Below are 14040 nucleotides of genomic sequence, written 5' to 3'. Positions count from 1 at the left end.
GAGAAAATAATTGAAACTTTGAAAGTCGTTAAGGCCCAATGCAAAGGCAAACAAAATCAATCAACTCAACTTTTTTTTTTCTTCCAGTAATATTTTTGATCTCTCAATTATTAAAATTTGAAGATTTTAGTTTTTGAGATATCCAACTAATAATATAAGTAATGTAATTTTTTATTAATTGAAATATGTAATCATTCTTTATTGATGTTGTATTAAGCTTATATTATTATTATTATTGTTTCACACTCGATATAATATAACTCTATGATATCTCAAATATAGTATATTTCCTACCCAAAGAAAAGAAAAAAACATATTTCTATTAATTAGGAATTAGATATACTTTGTCGGAATTGAAAAGTTCAGTTTGGTAATTTTGATTTTCAAAAATACTTTACTATTATCATATCGAAATTCATTTGGTACGATTCGATAGATTTAAGTTCCATTATGATATTTTGTGTTACAATAATTTAATAATAAAAAATTATTCAGCTTCGACTTACATATAATCACATACTAACATCTTAAACATCTAAAAATATATTCAAATTAAAGTAGACACAATATCATCAATTAATTACAAAAGAAAAATTCATTCTAATCAAAATTTCAATATCTAAATAATTGTGTTTGTACTAGTCCTAGTTTATACAATATTCAATATTTTTTTAATAAAAAAACCAAATATTATATAAAAATACCAAAGAAATTTTTAAATACATACCAAATATCAAAATATTAAAATCTCAATATAATAATTCAATATCTATCGAATCATATCTACCCATAACAAAAGGTATACAATAATTAAGGAAGCAAAAATATAATATTTATTTTTAGCTAATCAATTCAAGTGTAGATGATATCTTCAAAGGCAACATAGTAAAATCAGCCTTAAAATCCTCTTTTGCCCTAAATAATCTTTCTATTCTCCCAAATCTCCCTCCACAAATTTTTTCCTTAAACCATCAAAAAGGCAAAACATAAAACCCAGAAACAAAAAAATCACTCTCTCTCTCTCTCTCTCTCTCTCTCTCATCATTCATCATGTCTTTTCTTCAAAACAATTTTACACTAATTTTACACTTGCTCTTCTTCTTCCTCCTCTGTTTTTTACAGTGTAAATTTGCTACTTCTTCTTCCATGTCTATTCATGATTTACTAAAATCAAAAGGATTACCAGCAGGACTTCTTCCTAAAGAAGTGAAATCTTACAATTTATCAGATTCTGGTCTTCTTGAAGTGTTTTTAGATGGGCCTTGTTTGGCTAAATTTGATACTATGGCTTTATATGATAGTGTTGTAAGAGCAAATCTGACTTATGGTTCACTTGGTGGTGTTGAAGGATTTTCTCAACAAGAGCTTTTTGTTTGGCTACCAGTTAAAGGAATTGTGGTTGATAATCCTTTATCTGGTCTTATACTTTTTGATATTGGTTTGGCTCATAAACAACTCTCTCTTTCACTTTTTGAAGATCCACCTAATTGCAAACCAGATGGTAATTTTATTCCTATGTTTTTTTTCGTATTCGAAATTTACTAGTCTGATGATTAATTTGTAATTGATGTTTGGTATTCGTATTGGGATCTCATTAATATTTTAGAATTCCAACATTAGGAGCTAAAATTGCTTGCTAGTATAGTCGAGTTTGAACTCGAGATCTCTAGTTTACTATACTCTACCCATATCCCTGTTAAACAATCAATTGTCAATTTTTCTAAAAAAATAAATTTGTTTTGCTATTTTGTGTTGGAAATATATGGAATTTCACTAATATCGAGGGAACAAATGTTATTTTTTAGTTGAATTGTACTAGTTTTCCATGTGATTTTCTGAATTGTTTTCTGGAAATGAATTGATTTAGTAACATTTTTCTGAAATTAGTACTAGTGTCAAGTAGTTTTCATTATTTTTATTTGAATAAATAAATTATATTTAATTGTTTAAATTTAAGAATTGATTATTTTTTTTCGTGGAATATGCAGGCGTTTTGAGGAAGAATGATAGGAAGGAGAAGGGATTTGAAGATCAATAATAAAGAAATGCCCTTTTTGGAAAATTATTAAATGTCCATAATAATTATGGATTTTGTTGGTGGGTGGGTGGGTGGGTGGGGGTTAAGTACAAATTACCAGGCTTGATTATAGGTTTATTTTAGACTCTAAATGAGATTAGGGGGTGCGGCTGTAAAGATTTTGGGTTTATCAAATACTATCTTTTTCCCTATTTTTGGATCTTGTTTTATAAATTTGTTATTTATTTACTTCTCTTTCGAGTCGAAAAATAGTTTCTCTATTCTCTAAGAGTCTTTATTTTTACGATTAACATATCGTAGTATAACTTATAAGAGCTTTTTATACCATATCATAAAGAGTTTTAGTGTGTACTCACACATTTTCTCCGGCAATGGAGATCGAAAAATAAAACACTAATGAAAATCATATACCTTATATAATGTATCGAGTTAACACTCAATCTTTAGTAAAAACAACGTTTACTGGCCATTTTTCGACATTATATCCTATACTGGAGTTTTTAAAGTTTCATAATTAATATTTCAGGATGTCGACTATTTTTCAATTATAGAAACCGGAAATTGACTATTTGTGTATTTTTCACTTTTTTCATGGCCTGCAAATTTCATAGGATGCTTTTTCGTAACGTGCGTAAGATGGGCCCATGCAAAAAGGAGACGGGAGTACAACGGGCCCATGGGCCCATGTGGAATTTGGAGTATGGCCCACTTTTATGGATTTTCTGCTGGACTTATTATAAGTGGGCCCTTAAGGCTGGTCTTGCTGGAACCCAATTGTATGATTGAAAAGCCCATCATCACAAGAAAAAGGCAAATAACCTTTTAAGTAGAATTTAAAATTTAGTAAAAAATTTAATTGGAAACAACCAGAATATCAACATTGATTAGAAAAAAATAATGAAAGTTAGTGATTGGTACATAATTTTTTTAAGAGAAAATGAATATACTTTTTGGTATAACTTAGGTTGATATAAAATGGATTTTGGGGTCTACTTTAACCTAAAAATTAAATTAAGACATAGGAATTAATGCAAACATCAGCTAAAAATATAATTAGTTCCATCACCAACTAAGATGGGATCGAATATTTGATGAATAAGAATTGAGGTGCACCTAACTCAAATGTCATAAAAAGATAAGAATATATAGATTTAATTTAGTTTCAAAAACCAGTTGGAATAGTTCAAAAGTCACCGATGGGTGTAGGAGAGACTTAACATAAGTAGAAAGTAGGAGGACTTATAGACAATATGATAAGTTTTACTCGATTATAACAGTTAAACTTAATTTTACAAAAATTAAAAAATTGAGGTGTTCTATATGATCAATCTTTTGTCATGATTTTACTTTGTAGAACTTCCATTTTAATAGTCGTTTTGATTTAAGCAAAAGCTTTTGCATGCTTTGACCAAAAAATGGTTAACTTTGTAGATTATTATTACCTTTCTAAAAATAATACTATAAACTTACGTTTATATTAAAGTGAAAATTATTGTCAAAGTTTAGAAAAATTGGCTGCAAATTAGGAGTTCAATTCTTTTTAAAAAATATATTCAGTCATATATACATATTTAAAGTTTAGCCTAGTCAAGCCCAAATATATCAAAGTTTGTTTTTAAATGTTGGTTCTAGATGGGCACATGGTAAAGCCCGCTAGGCCCTTCATCATAATTTCAGGAAATTTAGAGGAGATAATTAGTCAAGATTCGCTTAATTAAACACAAAAATTAGCTTTTTAGGAATATAAATCATTTCTAATTATACTTATAGCTCTCATAATCTTCTATTCGTTGAATCCAATTCACTTTTAGGCTTCATTAATTTTATTAAAATTAAGACGTCTGAAAATGAATACATTAATGATTCTTGGATCTGAATACACCATTTATATATGAGAAAATTGTATATAATAGCAAACTATTAATTCAAATTAAATGCTATAAATATACTTTGATTTAGTTGTACCCTATAACAACCTTTTGTTATTTTCGTCACTCTCCCTGGTGGAATCTCGCTCGCCACTCTCGTTTGGTGGCAGTTTCGCTCGCCTTTCTCGCTTTTACACAAATATAAATGTATAAAATGTGTTTGTGTTTGTATAAAGCGAGAGGAAATTGTATATATACATATATTTTCGTTCCCCTCTCCCAGATCTCACTCGCCTCTCTCGCTTATACAAACAAAAACGAAATGTATAAATTGTGCTTATGTTTGTATAAAGAGAGAGAAAATTGTATATACACGTGCAAATACATATATATTTGTCATATACACTAATAATTATACAATACAAATATTTTCCTGCCCAATTTTCTTTTGCCTTTCTCTCTTTCTCGTTTTATACATACACAGATTACACAATTGATCTTTTGCATACAACTGTTTTTTTTTTATATGTATAACGAATTGTACAACTATCTTCTTTGTATATGTATATACAACTGTTTTTTTTTTTTGTATATGTATAGTGAATTATACACATATGTTTGTTATGGAGCGTAATTATGCAAATTTTACTATAACATACAAATATAAATTTTGTGTTTGCTATATGTGAAAGTTGCTCTTTATATATTTCTAAACATCTGAATATGCATAATTCAAATAAAATACTCCCTCCGTCCCTTTTTAGTTGTCAACTTTAGAAATGACACACAGATTAAGGCAACAATGATTAGCACAGTGAAGTTACAATTTTACCCTTATGACAACTTTTAATTTCAAAATTACAACCACTTATTTGAATTAAAGTGAAATAAATTGGAGGGAAACAACATACACTTTTACAATTTTCAAGAAGTGTAAATAAGGGTATAATAGGAAAAAATTTGTTGTCCTTTCTTGATTTGTCAAAATGGACAACTAAATAGGGACAACCAAAAAAGGAAATATGGACAAGTAAATANGTATATACAACTGTTTTTTTTTTTTTGTATATGTATAGTGAATTATACACATATGTTTGTTATGGAGCGTAATTATGCAAATTTTACTGTAACATACAAATATAAATTTTGTGTTTGCTATATGTGAAAGTTGCTCTTTATATATTTCTAAACATCTGAATATGCATAATTAAAATAAAATACTCCCTCCGTCCCTTTTTAGTTGTCCACTTTAGAAATGGCACACAGATTAAGGCAACAATGATTAGCACAGTGAAGTTACAATTTTACCCTTATGACAACTTTTCACTTCAAAATTACAACCACTTATTTGAATTAAAGTGAAATAAATTGGAGGGAAACAACATACACTTTTACAATTTTCAAGAAGTGTAAATAAGGGTATAATAGGAAAAAATTTGTTGTCCTTTCTTGATTTGTCAAAATGGACAACTAAATAGGGACAACCAAAAAAGGAAATATGGACAAGTAAATAGGGACGGAGGGAGTAATAGTCTAATTAAATACTCCATCAACATTATCCTAAAAGTATCTTGCTAACTAAGCAAGTAACACTTAATCGCCACGTGTCCCATCGTCAGAGTCCTTGTTTAGCCCAAAACTTATACGCAATCGATCTCTTCGTTGCTGAAGGGTTGCCTCATTCGTCGAATTCGAATAGACAATTACGAAAATTATGGGTGGCGGTGGAGCATTCAGAGCAGCGGCGAAGGTCGCCGGAGCCGCCGCTGCCAACAGCGGATTCCGCTCGGTGACGGCGGAGCATCCAGTCTACGCAGCCGCACGCAACGTCGCCCGTCCGGTGTCGATCTCAGGTATATCGTCAACATCGGAAGATGTCAAGTCTGCTATGGTTACGGCTTCTCACGGTGGATCATCGGATGTGTCGTATGTGCCTAAGATGGTTTCTGATTTTGATGACTGGGAGATGGCCGGCGGAGAGGAAGAAATGATGGTTAATCCTGGTGAACCGCTGCCACGACTCGTATTTGGTGGAGCTCCTTCTCTTCAGGAAGCTACAGAGGCTACTTCTGATCTCAAAGATGCTCTGTATAATTCATTTCTCCTGCTATTTACTCTGCTATTGTTTTTTACTCTGCCTGCAAATTTGCTTATCAATTTATTATCTGTTGTTAGTGTCTATGCGAAGTATTGCTTTTTGTTTGTGTTTATAATCATTAAATTGCAAGTCTTTTGTGTTCGAAGTCACCATAGAGCATTAGCCTCTCCAGTCTGAAAGCTAATTTTGGTGGTATGTTTTTGCTTTTTGTTATTGTGAAACTTAACGGTTATTGAGTGATTACTCAGTTGATTGATTCGATTAACGAATAAAGTTACAATTTGTTGCTCTTTAGAGTAAAACGGGACACGTTGTAGAAAAATTGTAATGTCCAATTCTATGTTGCCTTATTTTAATGTAGCTTTGAATTATCCCAATATGAACTTTACTTTTGATAAGGAGATAACTCTAAAAACTGATTGCAAAGAAGCATCTTGGGATAGCATTTGCTGTACATACATACTATTCCCTCGGTTCCAATTTATGTGGCATTGTTGGTCCTGATATGGAGTTTAAGAATTAAGGGAAGACACTTCTATTTAGCAAATTGCCCTTATAAATTCACTTTTGGTATTTACTTTTAGTTGACTTTTCTTCATTATAAAGTGTTAAGTGGAACTCAATGAGTATGAAATGAGGAGGATGCCATTACATAGTTGCTAAATAAGGAAGGGTGACATTCTTTTTGGGAGGGTCTAAAAGGAGAGGGTGCCACATAAATGGTGAGTATTAGGCAAGGGAGATCAAGTAAGTCATTTGTGCTATTAAGGCCTTTTGGATTAATTCAAAAAATCCGCCTTTTCAACTTATTCCGTGTCATAAGCTATGCATTCTCATAAGTACTATGGTTGGGTGACACTGCCAGAGTCCAAATGCGCTCTTCTGTGTGACAGTTGTCAGTGAAGAGAGAAACTTAAGTTTTGGACCTGAAATAGGTGAAGGGAAAAATGAAAAAGAACTTGTCAATTTGGTTGTTGCTCCACTTTTTTAATATTGGTATGCTTTGTCTTTTCATCATTCTTCCATCAACCTTTAACTTTTGCCCCCAGAAGGTTAATGAAAGGCTATTGGACTTAGGTTGCCATATGAATTTCTCAGTGTCACTCTGCTGTTATATTCCAAGAGATGTATATTTACTCTAATAGATGATGTAAACAACTACTTACATAGTGTGAATTCAAAACTTTTGTTAAATTTACAGGGTATATTTGTCTGGATCTGCTAATGGATATGGGGGATCTTGTACATCCGGCTCAAGCTCATCGGCCGTCTCCAAAGCCTGTGTTGTCAGCGAGACTATAGTCACAAAGTCTGTGCCGAAACATGCTGTGCAGGCATATAGGGTTCTGAGTGAAATTCCTGCTGCTCAGGTTTTCTTCTTTGTCATTTTTTTCTACAAGTCTCTTAGTTTTCATATTCTATCTAGTGTTGTATGCTCATGTCATAGAAACTGGATATTGCATTTTTTTCTTTTAATCCTTCAGTATAAGCCGTTACTAGGGTGAGGAATGATTCTGAATGTGTTCAATTTGACCAGATAAGAAGATCCAGTCAACAAAAACTGAACTAATATTGTAGTTATAACATAAAAAGTGGAACTATTTTAGCTAGCCCCTAATTCTACTTGTGAAATCTCCTCAAACAGGATCTGTTTTCTTGCTAGTGACAAGAAAATTTAGAGCTCTTCATACTTGAGAGTGTGCAGCTCATTCGATTTTTCTGTAGGTACTCCTCTCTAGATGTTGACATCTAGAAGAGCTTTATTTGAGTTGAGTCCAATACTGAAGATACTTCCTTAAAATTTCTGAAGAAGCAGAAAGATCTCAACGTCAAGATAACTCGACTTTTCGAATGTTTAAGTATTAGATAACGTCCCCTCCCCTTGTGGTTCTCATGCTAGGTATTTCCTTAATTTTATTTTTTTTAATCTGGTGTCAAAGTGTAGTTCGTTGTTTTATTCAATTTCGTTGATTGGAGGAAGGCTAGTGTTATTAGCTTTTTTTATTCACATTTTAGTACGAAGCATGAGCATAAAAGTGACTTAGATGGGTTCAGGCTCTATAGATCTAAAGGTGGTATTTCTTATGCATTTTCTTGGTGTTAATAATGTTGGCATCTGAGTAGACAGTAGACACTCATAATAACTTCATGAAGCTCTTTGGAGTGCCGTCTTAGTAGTGTCCGGAGGTTATGAGTATTCCAGGTCTGCTAATGTTGACTTCATTTTTCTCCTTCCCAGAACGTTGTTGCTTCAATTGCTTGTGACCCAAATGTGTGGAATGCAGTACTGCAAAATCCAGCCCTTCAAGATTTCCTCGAGTCACAGAGATCCAGTGAGAAATGTATGTCCTTGATTTTCCTCGAATCTCTCATAATGATCAAGCTTCTTACTACATTCTCATAGTTGCAGGTGCATCATTCCCCGACTCGGATCAAGAGAAAGATGAATCGGTTGCTGATACTGCTTCCTTTTCTGAATCATCCTCATGGAAGCCGTTTTCTGAATCTAAGGCGGAAGAGTCTAAATCCGGGAACTTTTTTACAAGCTTTTTGCAGAATGTTACACAAACAGTGACACAAACAGTGGTTAGTATGATGGACAGCTTGTCAGATTTCTTTAACAATCTCTTTGGAGGCAACCAGTTTTTTGTTGATGCTGATGGAAGTGCTAAATTTGGCGCGGTGGAGAAGACGCTTGGAGCATCTTTCATGGCTTTGGCAGTCATGGTTATGATGGTGGTTGTCTCAAAACGCAGTCACTAATGATGTCTTCAAAGTTTTAACTATTTGAATTTGCCGAACTTACATGACTAGAACTATTTGAATTTGCCGGAACTTACATGACTAAGTGTTACAGTTTCTTCTAGAACAGGTTCTGAGGTTTTCGTCGAGGGTTTCTGGTCCAATGACTTGTGGAAGTGGCTTGTAAATAAAAATAAAATCATTATAGACAATGTTTCTGTTTTTTGTTTCTTGGCTTTGTCATCTCAATGCCATTGAAGTTGATCTTTGCATTCAGCAGTTGTGTGTTTTGTTTAACAAGACTGTTTCTTTATGGTATATATAAGAATGAAGTTGCAGTTTTCAGCAAACAATGATGCTAATGTACATAGTTCAAACTCTACACTATCATCTTAATTTGCTTCTAGCATCGTTGAAATCAAATGAAAAACACATTTCATAATAACGCGTTCAGATATCTCTCCGATGTAAGCATGCTTTTGAACCACTTAGCAGAGGATTTTGGTGTCCTTGTGAGATTGTTCTTGAAGTCTACATGGTATAGTCCAAATCTTACAGTATAACCTGAGTTCCATTCCCAGTTATCAAGTAGTGACCAAACAAAGTAACCTTTGATATTGCAGTTGTCTTCCCTGTATTCATGTGATTTTTTTTCTCATGTAAGAACAGAATAACAAAGAAACTCGAAACATGGTAATAAAAAGCTGCGATAAATTGAAGTTTGAGCACCTTATTGCAGCAGAGAGATTCGAAAGATAGTCTCTGTGGTAAGTTATTCTCCTTTCATCTTGTAAAGCATCGTTTAACGCTATATGTGATTTGTTAGGTTCATCCATACCTGAAATCAAGTAATTCAAGTTTTTGGTACTCATGTTCTGTTTGTTTCTTATGCAGGATGACATTTCTTACCGTTTTCAGTAATCATCACCAACGGGTTTCCATATTTATCTTTGATGTAATTCATCAACTTCCTAATTCCCCATGGGACGATACGTAGCCAACCAGATGCAGCCTGGAGGATGACATGATCTTTAGGACAACGATCAGCAGTTCTCAAATATAGACGTATGAAGCAACTAATCAGGCATACCTTTTCTCCTATTGCGACTCCACGCCTGTAAGCTGAAGTAACAAAGGTGATGATCAATTGCTAACTAATAGTCCAATTTAAATAGTGAGTACTAGTTTTGATATCTTACGAGTAGTTAGAACAGCAGAGTCGGAGTAAGCATCGTGCAACATGAACTTCATGATCCTTACTCTATCGTTCCGTGCATATAATGTGGTATAGTGATTGATGCCAAGAAAATCAATAGATCCCTTCAGCAGTTTTGCCTCATAGGGAGTGATCTTGGGCAGTCTTTCAGCCACCAACTTCTGCATTGAAAGAGGATAATTCCCAAGTAGTAGTGGATCAAGGAACCTGAGTCACTTTGTTTATGTTAAATCGATACGTTACACTCAATTTTCTTCGTAACTCCATTCACATTATTAGAAATACGTGACTAAAATTACCAGCCAAGTCCAAAATCCATCGCTCTACTTGCAGCAGCTCTGTCCTCTTCACAATCTGAACGTGGCTCGTACCATTTAGAATCTAATGCTATCCCAACTTTGCCTCGCTGACTTGCCTGGAATCAGTGGCGAAGCAACAAAAAAACAACACTAAGGGCGTTCAAGATTTAGTATATATTTACAGAAAGCAAATTTTGACCACCCTTCTGTCTATTTGGTTACGCCACTACCTGGAACACTAGTTAAATAAGAACAGAATGTCCATACACTATTTCGCGTCCCTCTTTTCAACTCAGTAGTCATCAAATCTATCAAAAAGAGTTCTTTATTTGAACTGATTTACCTTGAACATTTTGTGGTAAGCATGATAAGCAGCAGCATGAGACAACAGAATGTTATGTGCTACGATATATGGCTCAACAGACGATTTTCCTTTCCTGCAGAACGAGTGCAAAAGAATAGAGCACCTTCCCGGAGCTTGAATTCCAAAGTCATAACCTTGAATTGTAAAACCATGAGGCTCGTTAAAGGTGATCCAATGCTTCACTCTATCTCCAAATGCTTCGAAACAGGTAATAGCATATCGTTCAAATTCTTTTCTGCAATGAAATAAGAGTTTATATATCAGCTGGAAATTTGTACGTCACTTATGCAATAGACTTTGTGATCAGTTTGAACACCTTTTGTCGGAAAATTATATTGTGCATGGTAGGTGAAAAGATTATCTTTGATAGTTATATATTAAATTTTCAACACTATTAACGAAATTCTCAACTTCTCCGTTGTCTGGAGGACTGTAAGCTATACATACATTATTCGACTGCTTAAAAATCCCTCATACAAATCTTCAAGCTGTTGTGGTAGATCCCAGTGAAATAAAGTTACATAAGGTTGAATTCCTGATCATATTACAGTAATTAAATAATTAGCTTCATATAAAGTTTAGATTTTCATATAAGCATGTTCTATACTTTAATTGAACCTTTTTCTAGTAAGGCATCTATGAGATTGTTGTAGTATTCAATTCCTTCTGGATTTGGTTCTCCTGTTCCATCTGTGACATGTAAGGTCGTTAAAATAGTAAGTCTCCTTAAAAAATGAAATTTATTACCCACTACAAAAGGTAAAGATGACATGTTTCATTATACTGATGATGATATATATAACTTAAACTCGAAAGGACGAGTAAATGATGATAAAAGAAGAAAATCTTACTCGGGAAAATTCGTGTCCAAGAAATTGAGAATCTATAGGCATCCATTCCTATATTCTTCATCAAGTCTATGTCACTCTGTAAAATATTGTCAAAGCTAAGTCATCTCATACAAGTTAGTTAAATAACAACAAAACATTTTTTTTTTTTTGGGTCAGACAAAACTTAGTTTTCACAAAAGGGCTCTAGCCTCTATTATTTATTTTTGGGAAAAAGGATTATATACCCCTGAACTATCGTAAATGATATGCAGATACCCTCCGTCATATTTTTGGGACATTGGTGCCCTGCCATTCAAAAACTAGAGCATATATACCTTTCACTCTAATGGAAGACTAAATAGGGACACGCGACACAATCTTATTCGTCAATTCGATATTTAATAAATGTCGGGTCAGTGGATAAGATTATGACACGTGTATGTCCGTTAGTATAAAGGGTATATATGCTATAGATTTTGGACGTCAGGGACATCAATGTCCCAAAAGTATAACAGAGGATATCTGCAAACCATTTACGATAGTTCGGGTACCTTTTTCCCTTTATTTTTTTGTACTAAGAGAATACTCTGATGTGGAAGCAACTGTTATTCTTATCTTTTTAAAGATGATAAGTCCCATTTGTTCTCTTGTATTTATTTAAAATAGTCGGTGCATAGTAAGATATGATTAGGTGACATTATTTATCCATAAAGTACCTTAACCAAAAATTAAATATTTCAACTTGTGTTTCTAATAATGTTTAATTTAAAATATAGTATTTTTTTCGTTCATATTAAGTGAATTGTTGAAACTTTTACCTGAAAACGATGATATTGATCAACTGCTGTGTTTGCATTGCTGAAGTCCAGTATTCTTCCTATAGAATTAGAAACAAGATAATACATCAGACTTTAAAAAGTATAGTACTAAGATATTTCATTAAAAAAGAGGTGTTCATGAAATTCTAATTAAGCCGTTGAAGATATAAATAGTTAAATAAAGAAAAGTGTGTCGTACGTAATAGTTTGAAACTTTTAGATGAGATAATTACGAGTAAACTATTTTACCTGGTCTTTTGATGAAAGTATCCCATATGCTAATTCCCTTGTTTCCTTCATCCACAGCACCTTCAAACTACAAGACCAAAAGAAATACAGACGGATTCAAGATTTTAAGTTTATGAGTTCTGAATCATAATAGGTTTTGCTTATTGAGTTTTGAATAGATATAAATACTAAGTTCATTTTTGACTCATATACAGAACCTGGGTCAAAAGCTACTGAATTCTGTTGAACCTGTAACGTAAATACGCCCCTGAATTACGAAGGGGTAATAACAAACCTGATAAGCTGAAGAAGCAGTTCCAAAGATGAATCCCTCTGGAAAATCAGAACGGCCAATGGACTCAGAATTCACCAATAGACAAATGATGAAGAAGGAAAATATGATTTTCATGGGGGTTGAAGAGTCTTTTTCAGTGTAAATAAGGGGGTAATTAAAATATTAAACTTTGGTTTAGTGGTGTTATAATACAAAAAAGTGCAAAATGCCAGACTTAATATAGAGAAAACCTTTTGTATACTTCAAGAAATAGGCAAAACATTTGGAGTAGTTTTATGTTAAAATTTGGTCACATAGAAAAGGGGACAAATGAGATACTCACCCTTCTCTTGCGTCATAAGAGGACTATTTTTTCTTTTTTCATATTCAGGACTCGATACTCATATTGAAATACAGATTTAATTCAAATTTTGTAAAGAATAAAGTATTTTTTATTATAGTAATTTTTATATTGAAAACTCAAAATTAAAATTCACGATTTCATAATATCATTTTTCATTTTGTACTTTTGCTTACGTGTCGTGATATGAGGGTGACAAGTGTTAGCACCCACCGATTGATTTCATTTGCCTTTGCCTTCACGACTATTATTCCTCATGAAATAATTTGAACTCTCAACATTTAAGTAAAGCTTCAAGGTTTCTACTTCTTTGGTTTTAAAAAATAATTTTTTTTAAAAAATCTAGTGTTAATCATCATAATTAACCAAAAAATGTGAGATTTTTTAAGGAGGCGTTGTGATGGAGTTTGATAGATTTTAGTTTTTTTATTATTATATTATAGGAGGGGATAATGAAATGAAATGTATGATATTGATGGGATTTGAACATTTCATTTCAAGTTTTAACCTGTGAAAACTAGCTAAAGGGACGGGACCTAGTAATTAATGAAGTGGATTGAGAATTGTGTGGTTTTAAGATCAAATAATTAATTAATTTTCTTCTATCACAATTTATTCTAGCTTTAGTGAACGAATTACTTGATATCTATCACCGATACAGGTGAAAATAAATATTTTGTAAAATAATAGAGATGTGCTTAAATTGACTCGTGAATGAGTCAACTTTTTGTTTATTTTTTTAAAAAATAAAAATATAATGACATCTTTAGTAGAATTAAGGGAAGATTTTTTATGAGCTTCAAATTGCAGTATATTATAGTGCAACAATAGTAATTTTTATTTAGAGTAGAGTTGTAATTTCCCATCATGATACTCTACTTCTAATACCACTTGTCAACGCTTA

At 32.7% G+C, this 14040-nt stretch overlaps 3 protein-coding genes across 4 annotated transcripts; 2 read left to right on the top strand and 1 right to left on the bottom strand.

The window, feature by feature from the left end:
- The first annotated feature begins 1021 nt into the window (after window positions 1-1021).
- On the top strand, window positions 1022-2132 carry LOC125876222 (uncharacterized). Its single transcript, XM_049557344.1, has 2 exons — window positions 1022-1501; window positions 1989-2132. Exons 1-2 carry the CDS (start codon window positions 1051-1053, stop codon window positions 2036-2038), a joined length of 501 nt encoding a protein of 166 aa, XP_049413301.1. The 5' UTR covers window positions 1022-1050; the 3' UTR covers window positions 2039-2132.
- A 3371-nt stretch (window positions 2133-5503) lies between these two features.
- Window positions 5504-8971, top strand: LOC125875797 (uncharacterized). Of its 2 annotated transcripts, none has more exons than XM_049556834.1 (4): window positions 5504-5994; window positions 7206-7374; window positions 8244-8346; window positions 8415-8971. In XM_049556834.1, exons 1-4 carry the CDS (start codon window positions 5621-5623, stop codon window positions 8765-8767), a joined length of 999 nt encoding a protein of 332 aa, XP_049412791.1. In that variant the 5' UTR covers window positions 5504-5620; the 3' UTR covers window positions 8768-8971. The 2 variants fall into 2 exon arrangements, with proteins under 2 accessions (XP_049412791.1, XP_049412790.1); XM_049556833.1 differs by having other exon boundaries at window positions 8409-8971.
- Window positions 8972-9064: 93 nt separating this feature from the next.
- On the bottom strand, window positions 9065-13040 carry LOC125875796 (putative beta-glucosidase 41). The gene is made up of 13 exons (XM_049556832.1): window positions 12797-13040; window positions 12523-12589; window positions 12274-12332; window positions 11477-11552; window positions 11244-11315; window positions 11073-11160; window positions 10605-10860; window positions 10262-10377; window positions 9946-10169; window positions 9837-9868; window positions 9656-9758; window positions 9476-9584; window positions 9065-9378 (listed from the first exon to the last, which is right to left on the bottom strand). The coding sequence occupies exons 1-13, from the start codon at window positions 12908-12910 to the stop codon at window positions 9183-9185; spliced, it is 1512 nt and encodes a 503-aa protein (XP_049412789.1). The 5' UTR covers window positions 12911-13040; the 3' UTR covers window positions 9065-9182.
- Window positions 13041-14040: the final 1000 nt, after the last annotated feature.

Source organism: Solanum stenotomum, chromosome 9 (assembly GCF_019186545.1).
Source record: "Solanum stenotomum isolate F172 chromosome 9, ASM1918654v1, whole genome shotgun sequence".
Lineage (NCBI taxonomy): Eukaryota > Viridiplantae > Streptophyta > Magnoliopsida > Solanales > Solanaceae > Solanum > Solanum stenotomum.
The sequence above is the reverse complement of the archived record's forward strand: the minus strand, read 5'-3'. Positions and strand labels throughout refer to the sequence as shown.

What these genes read in the sequence shown, in the direction of transcription:
- LOC125876222 (XM_049557344.1), top strand. Translation starts at nt 1,051, where the DNA reads ATGTCTTTTCTTCAAAACAATTTTACACTAATTTTACACTTGCTCTTC. An exon ending in ACCTAATTGCAAACCAGATG is followed by an intron (nt 1,502 to 1,988) that starts GTAATTTTATTC and finishes TGGAATATGCAG; the next exon opens with GCGTTTTGAGGAAGAATGAT.
- LOC125875797 (XM_049556833.1), top strand. Translation starts at nt 5,621, where the DNA reads ATGGGTGGCGGTGGAGCATTCAGAGCAGCGGCGAAGGTCGCCGGAGCC. An exon ending in GTGAAATTCCTGCTGCTCAG is followed by an intron (nt 7,375 to 8,243) that starts GTTTTCTTCTTT and finishes TCTCCTTCCCAG; the next exon opens with AACGTTGTTGCTTCAATTGC. An exon ending in ACAGAGATCCAGTGAGAAAT is followed by an intron (nt 8,347 to 8,408) that starts GTATGTCCTTGA and finishes ACATTCTCATAG; the next exon opens with TTGCAGGTGCATCATTCCCC.
- LOC125875796 (XM_049556832.1), bottom strand. Translation starts at nt 12,910, where the DNA reads ATGAAAATCATATTTTCCTTCTTCATCATTTGTCTATTGGTGAATTCT. An exon ending in TTGGACACGAATTTTCCCGA is followed by an intron (nt 11,316 to 11,476) that starts GTAAGATTTTCT and finishes TACATGTCACAG; the next exon opens with ATGGAACAGGAGAACCAAAT. An exon ending in CTCTGCTGTTCTAACTACTC is followed by an intron (nt 9,869 to 9,945) that starts GTAAGATATCAA and finishes TTGTTACTTCAG; the next exon opens with CTTACAGGCGTGGAGTCGCA.